Source organism: Trichosurus vulpecula, chromosome 8, assembly GCF_011100635.1.
Source record: "Trichosurus vulpecula isolate mTriVul1 chromosome 8, mTriVul1.pri, whole genome shotgun sequence".
NCBI lineage: Eukaryota > Metazoa > Chordata > Mammalia > Diprotodontia > Phalangeridae > Trichosurus > Trichosurus vulpecula.
The window spans coordinates 24,443,432-24,462,604 of NC_050580.1; the positions used below are offsets into that span (position 1 = coordinate 24,443,432).

General features: G+C 38.9%; 1 protein-coding gene across 1 annotated transcript in view; it reads left to right on the top strand.

The window, feature by feature from the left end:
• Nucleotides 1-19,173, top strand: part of CABCOCO1 (ciliary associated calcium binding coiled-coil 1) — a 180,517-nt gene that overhangs the window by 67,182 nt on the left and 94,162 nt on the right. The window contains exons 4-5 of the mRNA XM_036736955.1: nt 12,852-12,993; nt 17,043-17,115. Coding sequence (XP_036592850.1) covers nt 12,852-12,993; nt 17,043-17,115 — 215 coding nt within the window. The remainder of the gene's footprint in view (nt 1-12,851; nt 12,994-17,042; nt 17,116-19,173) is intronic.

Consider the following 19,173-nt stretch of genomic DNA (forward strand, 5'->3'; position numbering starts at 1 on the left):
ATGAATAGATAAATGAAAAGATGAATAGACAAACAAAGAAATGTGTTAGGCACTGTGCTTGATCCTGGGGATAAAAAAAAAAAAACAAACAGAACCTCAAAAATCTTGAGGGAAGAACCACCTGGTTAAAAATGAGTTAACAACAAAACAAAATCAAACTTGTGTTCCACTTGTCTGTAATGTAAAGTCTTAGAGAATTGCCTGCAGCTCAGAGAAGGAAGTGACTCACCCATTATCACATAGCATTCAAAGCATCATTTCAACGCAGGTCCTCCTGACTACAGGACTATAGTCCGTATCTATACTTTCACAACCCATTCATGGCTGCCCATCTTGTCTGGTTCCCATCCATGTGGGCCTGAGACTCCTCCAAAGAGGGGAAGCAGATACATTGATGGAGTCACAGATCCATCCAATCAAGTACCAAAGCATTGAGCCATCAATGTGGTTCCAAAGGAACAAAGAGAACGCCCAGGGATCTTATACTGCAAATATCCTATGGGTCCTCCCACTGACCTCTCTTCATTGTAACCCAGCCAAATCCAAACTTGACCTGACCTGAGATACTGTGGGGACAGAGTCAGTGAAGAGCTGGGTATTAGAGCTCCAGGAAAGTGTTAGAGCTGATATCTCTAGATCTTGGCCACAGAGAGCCCAGCTCTCTGGGATTAGAAAGATAGACTACTTTGTCCCTACCCAACTCCACTGACTCCTATCAGCGGCTCATGGGGTATCCAGAGAAGAATTCCAAGACAAGTAGTATCTATTGATGGTGCTTGTTCCCACCAGCCTGAGGATGAATACCATCCCTGCTAGTCTTACTGTGTGGCCTGGGGTGAGTCACAGAACCTTCAAAGGCTCAGTTTCCTAGTTCTAGGTTTGGGCTAGACAGCCTCCGAGGCCCCTTCCAGCTCTGAATCAATGGTTCTATGATCTGGATTTGAAAGTCATGACATGGCTGCTTTCACACCGATTGACATTAAATGTCTACTCTGTGTTAAGCCCTATAAAGTAAAGCCTTGCCCTAAGGGGCTTGCATCCCATTAGGGTGAGGGAGGAGGTACAACGCATGTGCAAATGAGTAAACACAACATGTACAGAGAACAATACACAATAATTTCGAAGGGGAGAGAGTCCTAAGTGGAGGGATCAGGAGAGGCCTCATGGAGCTGGCCTTGAAGGAAACTAGGGGATTCTCTGGGGTAGAAGTGAATAGTGAAAGCATTCCAGCCATGGAATGGCTGTACCAGTGCAAAGGTGTAGAGGCTGGAATTTTGTATTCAGGGAAAGCTAACAAGCAAAACTGAACTAGAAAAAATTGGAATGAAGGGGACTAATATGAACTAAGTCTAGAAAAGTATAAGGAAGCCAGATTGTGGAAGGTTTTAAATGCTAGACTGAAGATTTTGTATTTTAAATTACCCAAAAATCCTAGGATAAATCTTGTATCCAAAACACAGCTTTTGCTACATAAAAAGCTGAATCCTTTCTAGTGGGTAGGATCATAGGGTTAGAGCTGGAAGGTACCTCAGAGGCCAGCTCATCCAGAACCCCTCACTTTATAGTAGAGAAACTGAGGTCCAATGTGTGTGACTTATCCAAGGTCATACATACAACTAGTAAATATCAGAGACAGAATTTGAACTTGTCTTCTAGCCCTGGGATCTGTGGTCTTTCTCATAGGTTTTTAGTGTGGACATTGCTAAATAGGATATAACAACTCATATAAAACATCTGATGACCTTATACTCACGAGGGACATGGGTTTGAATCCCGCCTCTGACACCTAGTGTAACCATTAGCAAGTCAGCCTCAGTTTCCCCATCTGTAAAACTGGGAATGATAATGCTCTAATATTAACCCCAAAGGGTTTTTGTGAGGATCAAATAAGAAATCACTTATAAAGCACTTCACAACCTCTAAAACACTTGCGAATCATCAAGTGGCATTGTATTATTATCACACAAATATCTCATTCACATCCCACGGTGTGGAAGGGAAGGGAAACCAGATTTCCCTTTTAGGAATCCATATTTTTCCCCCAGAAATAAGGGCACTTAACCTCTGCTAAAGTCCTGTTCCAAGGTCTCTTTCTGATAAGGAAGTGACCTTGAGTTCCTGAAGGTTATACCCACAGAGAGCAAACTTGGGTGGGTTCTTCCAAGCGAGGCAGGCTTTGAGTAGGGCCAAGTGATTTGCCACATACTCAGTGAGAGGATTAGCCCCTTTCAGTGTGGAGACGCTCATCCCCAGAGCGATGGTGGAAGGATGAATTTTTCAGCCTCAGCAGCTTTCGGTGTCTATGTCACAGAAGAGATACAATCAACAACAGTGAAAAGATTTCCCACAAGAGTGAAATCACAGACCTTTGAAGTACCGGAGATGTACTTTTAAGGATCCAGCCATGTTCTTAGAGGATGATATATATATATATATATGGATATGGATATGGATATAATAGATCTTACAGATGTGTATATATGTATAGACATATATGAACATATATTTTGTGTATATGTCTGTATATGCACATACACATGTGCGCGCACGCACGCACACACACACACACACACACACACACGGATATTGCTTAAGACCTTAGATTTCTTTAGGAACTCTTCATGTAGAAACTCCCTCCATGGTTAGAAGTCATAAATCCTCAGTAATTTAGAATCTTAGAGCATTCCTAGGGCACTGAGATGCTACGTGACTCACCCACAGTCAGAGGCAGGCCTGGAATCTAGGTCTTTCTGACATGCAGACTGTCTTCTCGATATGATATAATAAGGCCCTACAACACTGCCTTTTGCCTTCAGCTAAATGGACTTCAAATTGCCATTCTAAATGGTATACCTTATTCCTTTCTGCTCACTCTGATGGATCCATGGCTTCACCAGTGTGAGCATTCCCTCCACTGGTCATCCTGTAGAGTTCTTATCATTTTTCCCAATAACTCCTCCCTCGAGAACAAAACCACTGCCCTGAGGGTGAGGGGGGGAGGTAGGGAGGGGCTTTCCCCATTCTCATCTAGTAGCTCAGAACTGCAGGCTCACCATCCATTTTCTCTTCTTATCAACCATCAGTGAACATTTTGCTATTTTCATTGGGCCTCCAGTATCCCTAATTTCAATCACAAAGTAGCCCTTTACCAACTTCTCAATCAACAGTTTTATGAACTGCTTCTGTCCAACAGGGTTTTTCATTTCACTGAGAACTCCCACTGACATCAAATGGAGTTAAATGTGGAGATGGAAATGTGCAAAGAATCAGACCCCAGTTATTTTTAATAAAATAGAGAAGGCTGAATCCATGCGGCAAGAATTCAGTGGGTACACGACATGCAGAAGAGAAACACAGATCTATTTGATTTAAGGTGATAAGAAATGGATCCAAAATCATAGTTAATGTTTTTGTCCAATATCTGTCTTCTTCCTAAATCCTACAAGTTAGAAAGTAACCCAGATTAACAGGTACAGAATTGGTCCCATTCTCTGCCTTTCGATTTCCTATTTTTTCTTTCCCTGAGTATTTATATAACTGCCGTATCCAGTATTTATCCTACACACCAGGATAAGTAATTTCAATATATCTACCCAGCTTTCTATTTTCTAACTAATATGGTGATGGGGGAGTTGTAACAATGCCTTCTTTGTAAAAAGTTGAATTGAAGATTTTTGACATAACACCGTTTCAGTTAGATTTCATTTAAATGCCAAAGAACATAATGTTTTAGTTTAGCTATAATGTAATAGACTCTCCTTTGTGCATTAAACAGCCTTTGGTTTGTTTTTGTAGTGATGGTCATAGAGTTAGACTAGATGGGCTGGCAGCCTTAAAAACCCAACATGTCCCACACTGGATTCATCATCTCTGTGTCCCAACTGGCTTCTTCTCCTGATCATAATACTTCCTTTAATGATCACCACCATCTTCACAACTATCCAGGCTCAAAACCCAGAGCTCTAGAGCCAAAGCTCAACCCCAGGGCAGTTAGTGGGAGTGGGATTGGGAGGAAGAGAGGAGTGGAAGGCATTACAAGGAATATTCCTACAATGGGTACAATTATGGGCGAGAGGGGATACTTTCTCAATTTATCAATAAACATTAAGTTTCTAATACATGCTAGGCTCTGGGGATATAAGGCCCCAAATGAAACTATTCCTGACCTTGACAAATATATATTCTCTCATAAAACATTTCAGAGTTTGAACCAGTTACTATCTAGAGATTTATCTAACCAACTGAACCAGCACATCTACCACAATCCTGTCTATGGAATCTTCAATTCAACCCATTAGGAATTCATTAAATTATCTATTTTTAAACAACCTAAATTCAAGAAAACTCCTAGTCTCTGGAGAATTTTAAAGATATGCTTTTTATTGTTTTCCTTTTAAAAACAGAAATTGTTCATAAAAGAAATGTAAATTAAGTAACTATGTGCTTTCATCACATACCCAATAAATTGGAAAAGATGATTTTTAAAAATCACCAGTACAGTTGTATTTATAGCAGTTCTTTTTGTGGTGACAAAGAATTGGAAATCGAGGAGATGCCCACAGATTGGGGAATGGCTAAACAAGTTATGGTATGTGAATATAGTGGAATGTTATTGTACTATCAGAAATGACGAGCAGGCAGATTTCAGAAAAACTGGAAAAGACTTACATGAACTGATGTGGAGTGAAGTGAGCAGAACCAGAGAACATTGTACACAGCAACAGCAACATTGTGTGATGATCAGCTGTGATTGACTTAGCTCTTCTCAGCAATTAAATGATCCAGGACAATTCAAAAAGATTCATGATAGAAAATACTACGCACATCCAGAGAAAGAATTGATAGAGTCGGAATGCAGATCTAAGTATAATATATTCCCTTTTTTAGGTTTTTTTTTCTTTTTTTCCTTTTGTTCTTTTTTTCTTTCACAACACGACTAATGTGGAAATATGTTTTACATTATTGAACATGTATAACCTATATCAGATTGCTTGCCATCTTGAGGAGGGAAGGAAGGGAGGGAAGGAGAAAAATTTGGAACTCAAAATCTTTCAAAAAATGTATGTTGAAAATTGTCTTTACATGTAATTGGAAAAAATAAAATACTATTTATTTAAAAAATACCAGTGTTGGAGGGACTATGGAAAGACAGGCACACTAAAACTATTGTTTGAGCTATTAATTGGTCCAGTCATTTTGGAAAGCAATTAAGAATTTTACAAGAAAAGTTGCTAAAATGCCCACATTCACTGATCCAACTATTGTATCTGTACTCCAAAATAGGTCAGTGACAAAAAGAACAGGTTCATATATGGCAACATACCCATAGCAACATTCCTTGGAGTGGATGGTTTTTTTAAAGCCAGAAACAAAGTCGGTGAGAACCCACTGACTGGGGAATGGCCAACAAATTACAGTGTATGAATATAATGCAATATTATTGTACCATGAGAAAGACTTCACATGAGAAATGCAGTGCAGCACAAAAAGAGTGGAACCCAAAGTGGCACCACAGTGGAAAGAGTGCTGGAGTCAGGAAGACCAGAGTTCAAATCCTACCTTATACACTTTTTAGCTGTGATTCTTGGGCAAGTCTTTTAACTCCTGTCTGCCTCAGTTTCTGCATCTATAAAATTAGGATAATAACAACACCTACCTCTCAGTGTTCTTGGGATGATTAAATAACGTAGTACTTATAAAGTGCTTTGCAAACTTTATTTTAAATGATATTTTATTTTATTCCCAATTGCACGTAAAGACAAACATTGATTTTTTAAAAAAAATGAGTTCCAAATTTTTTCCATCCCTCCCCAGTCCTGTCCCCTTCCCTGATATAGTAAGCAGTTTGATATAGGTTATACATGTGCAATCACGCAAAACATATTCCATATTAGTCATATTGTGAAAGAAGAAAAAAACAAAAAAAATCAAAATAAAGTGGAAAATGGTATGCTTTGATTTGCCTTCAGATTCCATAAGTTCGTTCTTGGGATATGGGTAGCATTTTTCATCATAAGTCCTTTGGACAAAACAATGGGGGGGGGGAGAAAATGAGAGAGAGAGAGAGAGAGAGAGAGAGAGAGAGAGAGAGAGAGAGAGAGAGAGAGACAGAGAGAGAATAGTATGCTTCAATTTGTATTCAGACTCATGGTTCTTTTTCTGGATGTGGATAGCATTTTCCATCATGAGTCTTTTGAAGTTGTCTCAGATGCCTGCACTGCTGAGAAGAGCTAAGTCTGTCAAAGTTAGTCATCGTACAGTGTTGCTGTTACCATGAACAATGTTCTTCTGGTTCTACTCACTTCCCTCAGCATCGGTTCATATAAGTCTCTCCAGGTTTTTCTGAAATCCACCTGCTCATCATTTCTTATTGCACAATAGTATTCCATTATAATCATGCCACAACTTGTTTAGCCATTTCCTAATTGATTAGCATCCCCTCAATTTCCAGCTCTTAGCCACCACAAAAAGAGGTGCTATAAATAATTTTGTACAAACAGGTCCTTTTCCCTTTTTGTGCATAGATTTATAGCCTTTTAGGCACAGTTCCAAATGTCTCTGAGAATGGTTGGATCAGGTCACAACTCTACCAACAAATTAATGTCCCACATTTCCTCAAATGCATCATTATCCTTTTCTGTCATATTAGCCAATCTAATAGGTATGAAGTGGTACCTCAGAGTTGTTTTAATTTGCATTTCTCTAATCGATAATGATTTAGAATATTTTTTCATATGATAATAGCTTTGTTTTTTTGTCTAAAAAACTACCCGTTCTCATCCTTTGACCATTTATCAATTGAGGAATGATCTGTATTCTTCTAAATTTGACTCAGTACTCTACATATTTGAGAAATGGGACCTTTATCAGAGACACCATAAAAATCATTTCCCAGATTTCTTCTTTTCTTCTAATTTTGTTTACATTGGTTTTAATTTGTGCAAAGCCTTTTTAAGTTAATACAATCATAATTATCCATTTTATATCTCATAATGTTCTCTCTCTATTGTTTGGTCATTAAATTCTTCCCATCTCCATAGATCTGACAAGTAAACCATTCCTTGCTTTCCTAATTTGCTTATGGTATCACACTTTATGTTAAAATTATGCTCCCACTTTGACCTTATTTTGGTATATGATGTGAGATGTTAGCGTCTACTGCTTTCCAGTTTTCCTAGCAGTTTTTGTCAAATAGTGAGTTCTTGCCCCCAAAGCTTGGGTCGTTGGGTTTCTCAAATAGTAGATTACTATGACATTTACTACTGTGTCTTGTGTACCTAATCTATTCCCTGGCCTACCATCTCATTTCTTAGCCAGTGCCAGATAATTTTGATTATTACTGCTTTATAATATAGATGGATATAGAATATGGTTAGGCCATCTTCCTTCACATTCTTAAAACTGATTTCCTTGATATTCTTGACCTTTTATTCTTCCAGACGAGTTTTGTTGCGATTTTTCTAGCTCCATAAAATAATTTTTGGTAGTTTGATTGGTATGGAACTGAATAAGTAAATTAATTTAGGTAGAATTGTCATTTTTGTTATATTGGTTTGGCCTACCCTTGAGTAATTGATATTTTTCCAGTTGTTTAGATCTGACTTTATTTGTGTGAAAAGTGTTTTGTAATTGTGTTCACAGAGTTCCTGGGTTTATCTTGCATGTAGACTCCCAAGTATTTTATATTGTCTGTAATTATTTTAAATCAAATTTCTCTATCTCTTGCTGCTGGACTTTGTTGGTAATATATAAAAGTGCTGATGATTTATGTGGGTTTGTTTCATATCCTGCACTTTTGTTAAAGTTGTTAATTATTTCAATTAGCTATTTAGTCTATTCTCTAGGAAGCTCTAAGTATAGCATCATATCATCAGCAAAAAGTGATAGTTTTGTTTCTTCATTGTCTATTCCAATTCCTTCAATTTCTTTTTCTTCTCTAATTCATTATTGAATAATAGTGGTGATAATGGGCATCCTTGTTTCACCCCTGATCTTATTGGGAAGGCTTCTAGCTTATCCCCATTACAAATAAAGCTTGCTAATGGTTTTAGATACTACTTATCATTTTATGGAAAGCTCCACTTATTCTTGTGCCCTCTAATGTTTTTTAATAGGAATGGGTACTGCATTTTGTCAAAATCTTTTTATGCATCTATTGAGATAATCATCTGATTTCTATTGGCTTTGTTATTGATATGGTAAAGTATGATGATAGCTTTCCCCAATATCGAACCATCCCTTCATTCTCAGTATAAATCACACCTGCTCTTAATGTGTGATCCTCATGATACATCACTATAAATCTCCTGCTAGCATTTTATTTAAAATTTTGCATCAAAATTTAATAGAGAAATTGATCTACAGTCTCCTTTCCCTGTTCTGAATCTTCTTGGTTTAGATATCAGCACCATATCTGTGTTATAAAAAGAAATTTGGTAGGTTTCCTTCTTCACCCATTTTTCTACATAGCTGATGTAGTATCAGAATTAATTGTTCTTTAAATGTTCGTTCACATCCTTGGACCATTTATCAATTGATGAATGAATTGTATTCTTCTAAATTTGAATTCACTTGTGAATCCATCTGGCTCTGGGGGGATTTTTCTTAGGGTGGCCATTGATGGCTTATTCACTTTCTTTTTCTAAAATGGTTTTATTGAAGTATTCTATTTTCCCTTCTGTTAATCTGGGCAATTGATATTTTTATAAATATTCATTTTACTGAGAGCAAAATAGCTCCTAATAATTTCTTTGATTTCCTTTTCATTTGGTGGTGGATTCACCCTTTCCATTTTTGATACTGTTAATTTGTTTTCTTTCCTTTTTAGATAAAATTAATCAATTGCTTATCAATTTTATTGGTTTTTTTAATAAAAACAACTCCTAGTTTTATTTTTTGGTTCAATGGTTTTCTTAGTTTCAATTTTATTAATCTTTCCTTTGATTTTCAGGATTTCCAATTTGGTGTTTAATTGAGGATTTTTAATTGGTTCTTTTTCTAGCTTTTTTTCAGTTGCATGCCCAATTCATTGATCTTCTCCTTCTCTATTTTATTGAGTTAAACATTTAAGGATATAAATTTTCCCCTAAGTACTGCCTTGGCTGCATTGCATAAATTTTAGCATGCTGTTTCATTGTTGTTATTCTCTTTAATGAAATTATTTCTATGATTTGTTCTTTGACCAACACATTTTTAGCATTAGCTTACTTTCCGATTATTTTTTAATGTCTTTCTACTACCCTTTATTGAATGAAATTTTTGTTGCATTATGATCTGAAAAGGATGCATTTAATACTTCTGCCTTTCTGCATTTGATTGTGAGGTTTTTCTGCTCTAATATTTGGTCAATTTTTGTGTAGGTACCATGTACCACTAAGAAAAAGTACATTCTTTTGTATCCCCATTCAATTTTCTCAAGAGGTCTATCATATCTAATTTTTCTAAAGTTCTATTCCCCTTCCTACCATCTTTCCTTTTTTTTGGTTAGATCAACCTAGTTCTGAGAGGGGAAAGTTGAGGTCCCTTACTAGTATAGTTTTACTGTCCATTTCCTCCTGGAACTAATTTAACTTCTTTAAAAATGTGGATGCTATACCATTTGGTGCATATACATTTTGTGTTGTTACTACTTCATTGTTTATAGTATCTTTAAGCAAAATATAGCTTCCTTCCTTGTCTCTTTTAATTAGATCTATTGTCGATTTTGCTTTGTCTGAGATTTTGATTTCTACCCCTGCTTTTTATACTTCAGCAGAAGCATAATAGATTATGCTCCTTACCTTTACTTTACAGATATCTTTCTGCTTCAAACGTGTCCCTCGTAAACAACGATATTGTAGGATTCTGGTTTTTAATCCACTCTGCTATCTGCCTCTGTTTTATGAGTGAGAACATCCCATTCACATTCAGAGTTATGATTACTAACTGTGCATTTCCCTCCATCCTATTTTCCCCTCTTTATCCTTTTCTCTCTCTTTTCTTTCACCTTGTTCCTCCTCACCAGTGTTTTGGTGTCTATAGCCTTCTCCAATCCAGCTTCCCTTCTATCAGTCCCCCACTCACTTCTCTTATTCCCCTCCTCTTCTATTTCAGGGTAAGATAGATTTCTATACCCAACTGAGTGTATATGTTATTTCCTGTTTGAACCAATTATGATGAGAGTAAGCTTCAAGTTATGCCCACCTACCCCCATCTTTCCCTCCACTGTAATAGGTCTCTTGTGCCTCTTCATATAAGATAATTTACCTGATTCTATCTCTCCTTTCTCTTTTCTCCCAGTATAATCCTCTTTCTCATCCCTTAATTTTGTTTTTGAATTTTTTAGCTGTCATCCCATAAAAGTCAACTCATACCTGCACCCTATGTCTATGTATACTCCTTCTAACTGATCTAATAGTGATAAAATTCTTAAGAGTTACAAGTATCATCTTCCCATGGAGGGATGTAAACATTTTAACCTTATTAAATCCCTTGTTTTCTCTTTCCTATTTACCTTTTTATGCTTCTCTTTATTCTTATATTTGAAAATCAAATTCTCTGTTCATCTCTGACTTTTTCATCAGGAATTCTTGAAAGTCCTCTATTTCATTGAATATCCATTTTTCCCCTAAAGGATTATGGTCAATTTCACAAGCCTTCTGGTCCTCTGATGTAGGAACTGCTAAATGCCATGCAATCCTGACTGTGCCTCCATATTTGAATGGTTTCTTTCTGGCTGTTTGCAGACCAGGGGGTTCTGGAATTTGGCTATAATATTACTGGGAGTTTTCATTTTGGGAACTTTTTCAGAAGGTAATCAGTGGGTTCCTTCAATTTCTATTTTACCCTCTGGTTCTAGGCTATCAAGGCAGATTTCCTTGATAATTTCTTGAAATATGTTTTCCACACTCTTTTTTTATCATGGCTTTCAGGTAGCCCAATAATTCTTAAATTATCTCTCCTGGATCTATTCTCTAGGTCAGTTGTTTTTCCAATGAGATATTTCACATTCTCTATTCTATTTTTTCATTCTTTTGATTTTTGTTTTATTGTTTCTTGGTGTCTCATGGAGTCATTAGCTTCCACTTGCCCAATTCTAATTTTTAAGGAATTAGCATTTGGCCAGTTCTACTTTTTAAGGAGGTGTTTTCTGCAGCAAATTTTTGTACATCTCTTCCCATTTTTTGTGCTTCTTTTACCAAACTCTTGACTATTCTCTTGAATCACTCTCATTTTTTTCCCAATTTTTCTTCTAACTGTCTTGTTTGTTTTTAAAATCTTTTTGATCTCTTCCATGAGTTTTTTGGGGCCTGAGACTAATTCACATTTTTCTTTGAGGCTTTGCATATAGGCATTTTGACATTGTTGTCCTCTTCTGAATTTCTGTTTTGATCTTTCCTATTGCCATAGTAATATTCTATGGTCAGATTCTTTTTAATTGTTTTTTGTTCATTTTCCAGCCTATTTAATGACTTTTAAAGTTGGGCTTTGCTCCTGGGGTGCACCAAGTTTCTTGTGCCAGGGTCCTGGGGCCTAGCCTCTGGCCTGCTACTCTGGGCATTCAAGATCTTGCAGCTGACCTACTCTGTTGGTAGCCTGCTGTGCCACTGGCCTGCTATGCCCCTGACCTGTTGTTCCAGGGCACCAAAGCCCCAGGGCCTCACTATTGACCTGTGCCAAGGCTGGAGGTCCTGCTGACTTGCTGAGATACAGCCTGCTTCTGGCTTCCTTGGAAGCCACCTGCACTGGACTACACTCTCCTTTTATCTGAGTGATGCAAACCTTTACTGTTGACCTTCTATGTTGTCTTGGCCTGGAAAATTATTTCACTACATCTTTTTTGTTGGTTTTGAGGCAGCATTTTGTAGTTGTTTGGAGGTTAATTTGGGAGAGTTCAGGTGAGTTCCTGTCTTATCTTGGCTCCACCCAAGCTGCACACTTTAGAGAGCTATTTAAGTATGTGCTATATACAATATCAATAAAAACAATACCAAGATGCTTCAAATTCAGGTTTATTGCAATGACCAATCTTGTTTCCAAGGAAAATGAGAAGTAATATTTAACAGTGAATAGAGCCTTGAACTTGGAGTCAGGAGTAGAGTTAACATCCCACATCTAACACTAGCTATGTGAACCTGGGCAAATCAATTTATCTTTCTTGTGGGTTTCCTCATATGTAAAATGAGAAGGTTGAACTAAATGATCTTTGAGGTTCCTTCCAGGTCTAAATCTATCACAGTATTATGTTCTGGAACATACCTCTCTCTGAATGGTAAGAGGTGGGGGACTAAGGGTCTAGAACAATGGATAAATTGTGAGAAATTGTCACTTTATTGGTTGAAATTTGCCTTCCTCACTTAATTCTCACAACAACCCTCCTAATATCCTTATATTACAGATGAGGAAACTGAGGCTAAGAGTTTAAGTGATTTGCTCAGAGCAAGTGTCTGAGGCAGATTTTAAACTGTAGTCTTGCTTACTCCAAGTTCAGGATACTGTCCACTGCTACCACCACCATTCCAAGAATTCAATTGCAGTGAAGTGTGCTGGGAAATCATCCCAATGTTTAAAAGCTTGAATAACATTATTAAATAGGATGAATGAGAAAAAAAATTAAGTAAAAGTCAAAACTGTGCTTAAATGCCGCAGGCATCATTGTGCAACTATTTGTGTAAATAGCTCTCAGTTGCTAGGGTTGATGACTGCTTTCAAGGAAGGAATTTAGGCAACAATATTTGCTCTATCTGTCTTTGGAAACGCTGCATTTTAAAGAGCTCTGAAAGCACTTTTTTGCACTCTGAGTGGGTCTTGAGTGCCAAGAAAGCATCCATCATAATTACACTTACTTTTCATGTCTTTGTATTTCATTTCAGCCCTACATGCATCCCTGGAAGACAGCATAAAGTTTCTGGGCGAAATAATGGCTGAAATTGGACCGAATCCCATAGATAAGCCCTACGTGAATGTCTTTAATGTACAACAAGCCAATGAGATCATCGATTACCTGAAGATGAGGTATTCTTCCTTTGCCAAAGCTATTCCAACCCTGAAGAAAGGGCCTTGGAAAATGGCCTATGAGATAAAATAATGCCTTTAAGCAACTTTGGACAATGCCAACTTTTTATTTTTATACATCAGCGTACATAGATTTACCACCTAACAAACAAAGTCAGGAAATGCAAAGTTTCAGCTAACTTAACATCTCTAAAATGTGATTATGGTAAGATGGCATTTTCTAAAGTTCCTCTTATGCTAAAACACACCAGGATATTTTTAGGTCTATCTCTTCTTGAATATTTGATGTTGTTTCAGGGGTACTTCCATAGACTCTCTGAGATGGAAGGGGTCTCAGGGACTATCCAGGGGTGTCAACCTCACAACCCCAAGATTGAGTGCAGCCAGAACCAGGTTAAAATGTAATTGGGAAAGTTTAATAAAATAAAGAAATATGTAATACAACATAGATAATGTTAATTTGTGGTTTTCTAAGATAATATGCACCCAGAGGCATCATTTCTATTTGAGTTTGACATCACTGATCCAGACCACCTGACAAAGAGAAAACGACCATCCATCCTCTGCTCTCACTCCTCCAGTGGTGGAATCCACAATCTCCCAGGGAAGCCCATTTCGCTCTATCTTACTGAAAAGTAAGACTGATTTCAGGGAGCTATGTAGAGGATAGGGTGATGGGCATAGAGCCAGGACGACCAAGGATCAAATTCTGCCTCTGGTGCCTAATTAGTGAGTTGTGTGACTGTGTGACAAGCCATTTAACCTTTATGAGCCTTGGACAACATTTTAAGACTGTGTGATATAAATGACCATGAACTGGGCCAGTGGAGGGAAGGGCTCCAAATAACCTCCCAAATCATTGACTTATCTTCCTTACACAGAGCTGAAATATGCATCCACTTCTTGTCCCCGGTCTTGTCTCCAGGGACCAAGTGGAAGAAATAAAACTTATTTCACCTGACACCCTTCAAAAACATGAGGACAGCTGTTGTCTTCCCCTGATCCTTCTCTTCTCTAAGCTAAACATTCCCAGGTCTTTTAACCAGTACTCATTTAGCAGCCACACTTCAGTAAAGCCCTCTACTGATGGGCTAAACCAGGCTGAGAGTAACCCAGAGGCCTCAAACTCATTGGTGAGCTAGGAAGATGTCCACCCCAAGCATGTGAAGACTTCCCCTGGTGAAATGGGCGGATGAGAACAATTTGTTCCAATGGCCATGAAGGTGGCTAGAGCAGGCTCTGAAGCATGCTTAGACATCCAAGAGGCCAAGATTACCCACTGCATCCTGGACCACCTCCAGTCATCTTGACTTTTGGCCTGCCACTGGACTTAGATGACTCTGGAAAAGAGAGTGAGGCTGATGACTTTATGCAACTCTGCCTCACTTAAATCCTATTCATGTTTGAGTCAAGCCATCACCCCATGATGCGAGTGGTCCTCATCAAAACAAAGAACAAACAATAACAATTTAGCATAGATCCGAGGCCCTTGTTCACCATCGTGGTCTCCCTCTAGCTTATCATTGTCTACTCTACAGTGAGACCCTCCCAACTGAGCACTGTATTCCAGCTATAGTGGGACCTTAGAGGTCAACAAATCCACTCCCTTCATTTTATAAATAAGGAAACTGAGGCACTGAGTGGTTTAAGGACTTACCTATAGTCACACAACTAGTATTTGAGGCAAGATTTGAATCCAGGTCTTTCTGATTCCAACTCCAACCCATTTCTCCATGCTGCCTCAATCCACCACAACTCATGGCCACCGTCTATAAAGGCTCAATGAGCAGTGAGATCATACCCAGGAAATCACACAGGCTTGATCGTAGATTTACAGCTGGAAGGGTCCTCGAGGACCAGGTGTTCCAACCTCCTCACTTTACAGATGGTGACATGGAGACCCATGGAAAATAAGTGGCTTGCCCAAGGTCACACATGAAGAAGTGTCAGAGGGGGATTTAAATCCGGGTCCCCTGACTACAGTGCCAAGTCTTCTAGCTCCTTCACCCTAAGGCGTGGAAGTGTGGGAGCTTGTGTAGAATCCCGCTTGTACCAGACAATTTAGAAGCAGCCAAGAAGTGCACGCTAATACATACTAGCATGATAAAATAGTGAATGCAGACTCACGTACCATATCACAAGCAAGTCCAGACATCCCCCATCCCTTCACAGTTTCTTCAAAAATACTCTGGATTTCTCTTTTACGTTGATTATGTCCTCATTTGCATTGCAGTTCTTTGCTTACTGGTCCTACATCTTATATCCTTTCTCTGATTATGAGCTGCAACTTTTTATACTTTCACATCCCCAGGGCCTTGCACATAGTAGGCCCTTAATAAATGGATTGTTGAATAGACTGGAATTAAATTAAATGGGTTATGTTAGTAGAGAGATCAGCTCCTAATGGAACTCTGAGAAACCCAGCTGCCTGAGGATTTCTCCATTGATTTCAAATGCATTGAAACTTTGATCCATTACAACTTTCAGCAAAAGCCATTATTATACATGCTCAGTAGCTACATTTTAAATGTTAATTTCTCAGTTATATTAAAATCAATTTTCTTAAATAGCAAAAGGCACCAGAGTGAAACAGAAACCACTAAGATTTTTTTTTGTTCTCGGGCATTTTTGGAGATTATGAGACTATTAATTTTCCCAACCAGCAGGAAGAGAATTAAAGAAATTCAAATATTACCACAAACAGGATATTAGAGCTCAACGTTTCGGCAGCTTCCCCGTCTCCGATGAGGTGTCACTGAGAATCATCGTTTCAGCAATGGTATCATTTGTTTGGGGGACCCTCCCAACCTTTGATATTGTCGGAGCTACTCGGCTTTTAGGTTTGAAGGAAGGAACAAAACAGACTCATTAATCATTCCTTCTTTTCTGCTACATTCATCCAATATACCCCACGAAAATTAGTTTAACTACATTCAAGTTCATCTTTAAAAGGAAAAAAAAAAGGTGACATGAAATTGATGATGGATTTCATCCTAATCCGTTTTGCATTAGAAAATAAGCTCATTGAGAGCAAAGACTATTTTTTTTTTGGTCTGAACTTAGCCACTTGGTGAAATTTCTGATTTTTTCTGTGCTAGGGCACTTCGTCGGAAGCTTGACGTGTGTTGAGCAGCAGGTGTCTTGATGCCTTATTCATTCTCAATAGATGATGTTGCACAAAATGGCATCCATAGCACCTGGCACATTACCTTGCTCACAGCAGACACTTAATAAATACCATTTGAATTGAAATGACCTGAACTGAATTGAATGGAATTACGGAAAACCGCAGGAGAAATTAAACAATATTGGAACCCAGGAAAACGGCATAGCTAGCTCCAGTGAGTGGGGCTTTCACATGGGAGAGGAGTTGGATTTCTTCTCTTCAGTCCCAGAGGGAAGAGTTGGGAGAAATATTTCAGTGGAAGGTAGCAGGAAGTTAGTTCAGGCCTAAGGTAAGGAAGAACTTCCTAGTGATGAAAACCTCCCCAAATTAGAAGGTACTGCCTCAGAAAGGAATGCCATGTTTGGACTCCAAGTCATAAAATGGCCACTTACCATCGAGGGAATTTCTGTTCAGATACGGATTAGACCAGATGGCCTCTGAGGACCCTTCCTACCCAGAGATTCCGTGTAGTCCTCCAACTCTGTGACTTCAGGATGGGGCAAACCCAACAGAGTTACAAGGTGGGAGGCACCCATTACTCAGCAGTACTGCCATTTGGAGGGCCCTTCCAGGCCAATAACACTTAAAAAGACAATATCTAATAATTCTTAAATAATTCTAGTTTCTTAATTTTTCAGATGGAATTAATGACATGATTTTAAATGCTACATCACATTTTCAAACACCATGTCATTTTAAAAACCCTTGAAAGTCTTAGCCTTTATGGACAATTTTATCTACAATGAGGGAATAGGGCCATAACCGTCAGTGATTAGCATGTTTCTCCTGGTCACCTTGACAGACTGCTAATATAATCATTACCTGTGGATGTGTACTTGACAAACGAAATTGACTGCAGTTCCCCATTTATTTTGTATTTCAGCTTATTTCAACACTATAAGCTGTATGAATTTCTCTTCTTCTCTCCCAGGGATGAAATTGTGATAGGAACGGAGGTAAGTAATTTATCTGGATGGAACCAATTAAGCTGGATCTCTTAATGCATACTGATTAGCATCTGGGTTCTTTAAAGGCTTAGAGCAAATTCTTGTCATGATTACTCAAGTATTAATATAACCAACTAGTAGTTTGGGAAAAGAATAATGGTATCAGAGGAGCTCGGGATTGAGAAAGCCAGCCCTCTCAGCAGTGAGTTTTGTGGATGGCATGTGGTTCATTTGTTGGGGCAGTGTTTAAAAAAAAAAACAGATCGAGCCTGTCTGTTGTCAGTCTGCTGTCAGCAAACAAAACCAGGCAAGGAAAGGGGCCTGGGGCTGGATTTGGAATCAGGGGGCATGGGTTCAAATGCCAATCCTGCCCCTTATGGGCTATTGTATAACCTTGGGGAAAGCACTGTATTTCTCAGCACTGTTTCCTCTCTTAAAAAATGTGAGATGGGGTGAACTAGATGCCCTCGATGGCCCCTTCCAAGGTAGGCTCTAATCAAAGTCTCTTTGAGACCCTCCCTCCACCACTGTCTCTCAGCAACCCCCCCCCTCCTTGAAAGTGTATTCTATTCTCTTGAGAGCCTTGTTATTATCATCTATAGAATTCTGGGTTACTCTCCCTAAAAAGTTCCATATTAAAAGGGAGACTCTTTTTATTTTCATATTTTCTCCCTTCCTATCCAAATTTGACAGACTCAAATCCATCTTCTTCCAGTAGTGTGATCCAGTGGAAAAAACCCTGAAATTAGAGGCAAAAGTCCTGGGTTCAAATCCACTTAATACCTGTACAACTTGGAAAAATCACTAAATAGGATCATAGGTTCCTAAATTTAATTTGGGATGGGATATTAGAGGTCATCAGATTTAATCTCCCCATCTTACATGTCAAGAAACCGAGACACTGAAATGTTAAGTGACTTCTTCAGGCTTACACAGCAAATATATGTTTGAATTCAGTTCTGAACCCAGATCTTCCTTATTCAAGGCAGCTAGGTGGCACAATGGTTAGAATATCAGGTCTGGAGTCAGAAAGACCTGAGTTCAAATCCAGCCTCAGACACTTACTAGCTGTGTGATCCTGGGCAAGTCTCTTCACCCTGCTTGCCTCAGTTTCCTCATCTGCAAAATGATCTGGAGAAGAAAATGGCAAACCACGGTAGTATCTTTGCCAAGAAAACTACAAGTGGAAGAATCAAACACAATTGAAAAGACTAAACAACAAAAACGTCCTTATTCCAAGTCCGGGGCACTATCCACACCACCATGCTGCCATTACCAACTCTTCCCCTCTCCGGGTATCAATTTTCTCATGTGTAAAATGAGGTTGCAATAGATGACCTCCAAGATCTCTTCCAGCTTGAAATCTGTCATCCCATTGTTTGTAAAAATGGAGGGGAAGAGGTAGGGGTAAAACACCCATAGCTAGGAATCTTGTTCCTGGGACAAAGTCATCTGAAGATGCCAGAAGAGATGGCGATCAGGATGGAGAAGAAGACCATACACCAGGTCCCCAATAAGAATAGCTAATAATGACAATAACAGACAATAAAAGGTGTTCTGTGGCACTTTTACAAATGTCATTTCATCTCATCCAGGGGAGATGGGGGATGCTATTAATCTTCATTTTATAGGTGAGGCAGAGAGAGATGTTAAGTTACTTGCCTAGGGCCACACTGCCACTAAGTGTCTGAGGCAGGATTTGAATTTGAGTTTTCCTAACTCTAGGTCCAGCAAGTGATCTACTGTCCCAACTACCTGACTCTTAAGTTTTGGGGAGGAATGACCTGGAGGTCCATTGATGAACAGTAACAAGGGGCAGGACAGGATGGAGTCAGCTTCAGACGAGCAGTAGCTGCTAAGGGATGGTGGGGGAGAGGGGCTTTGATGGAGGCCATGGGCAGCCACTGCAGCCTGCTGACCTTCTGTGAGGAGGTGTGAGCACAACAGCCAGCCTTGGACAGGAAGCCGGGAGAGGGAGTGGCGTCAGTCGTTGAAATGGGGAGAGCAACATCAGAGAAGAGAAGGAGTGTGGGAGGAAGAAAGCCATGATGAATGGGGATTGGTCAG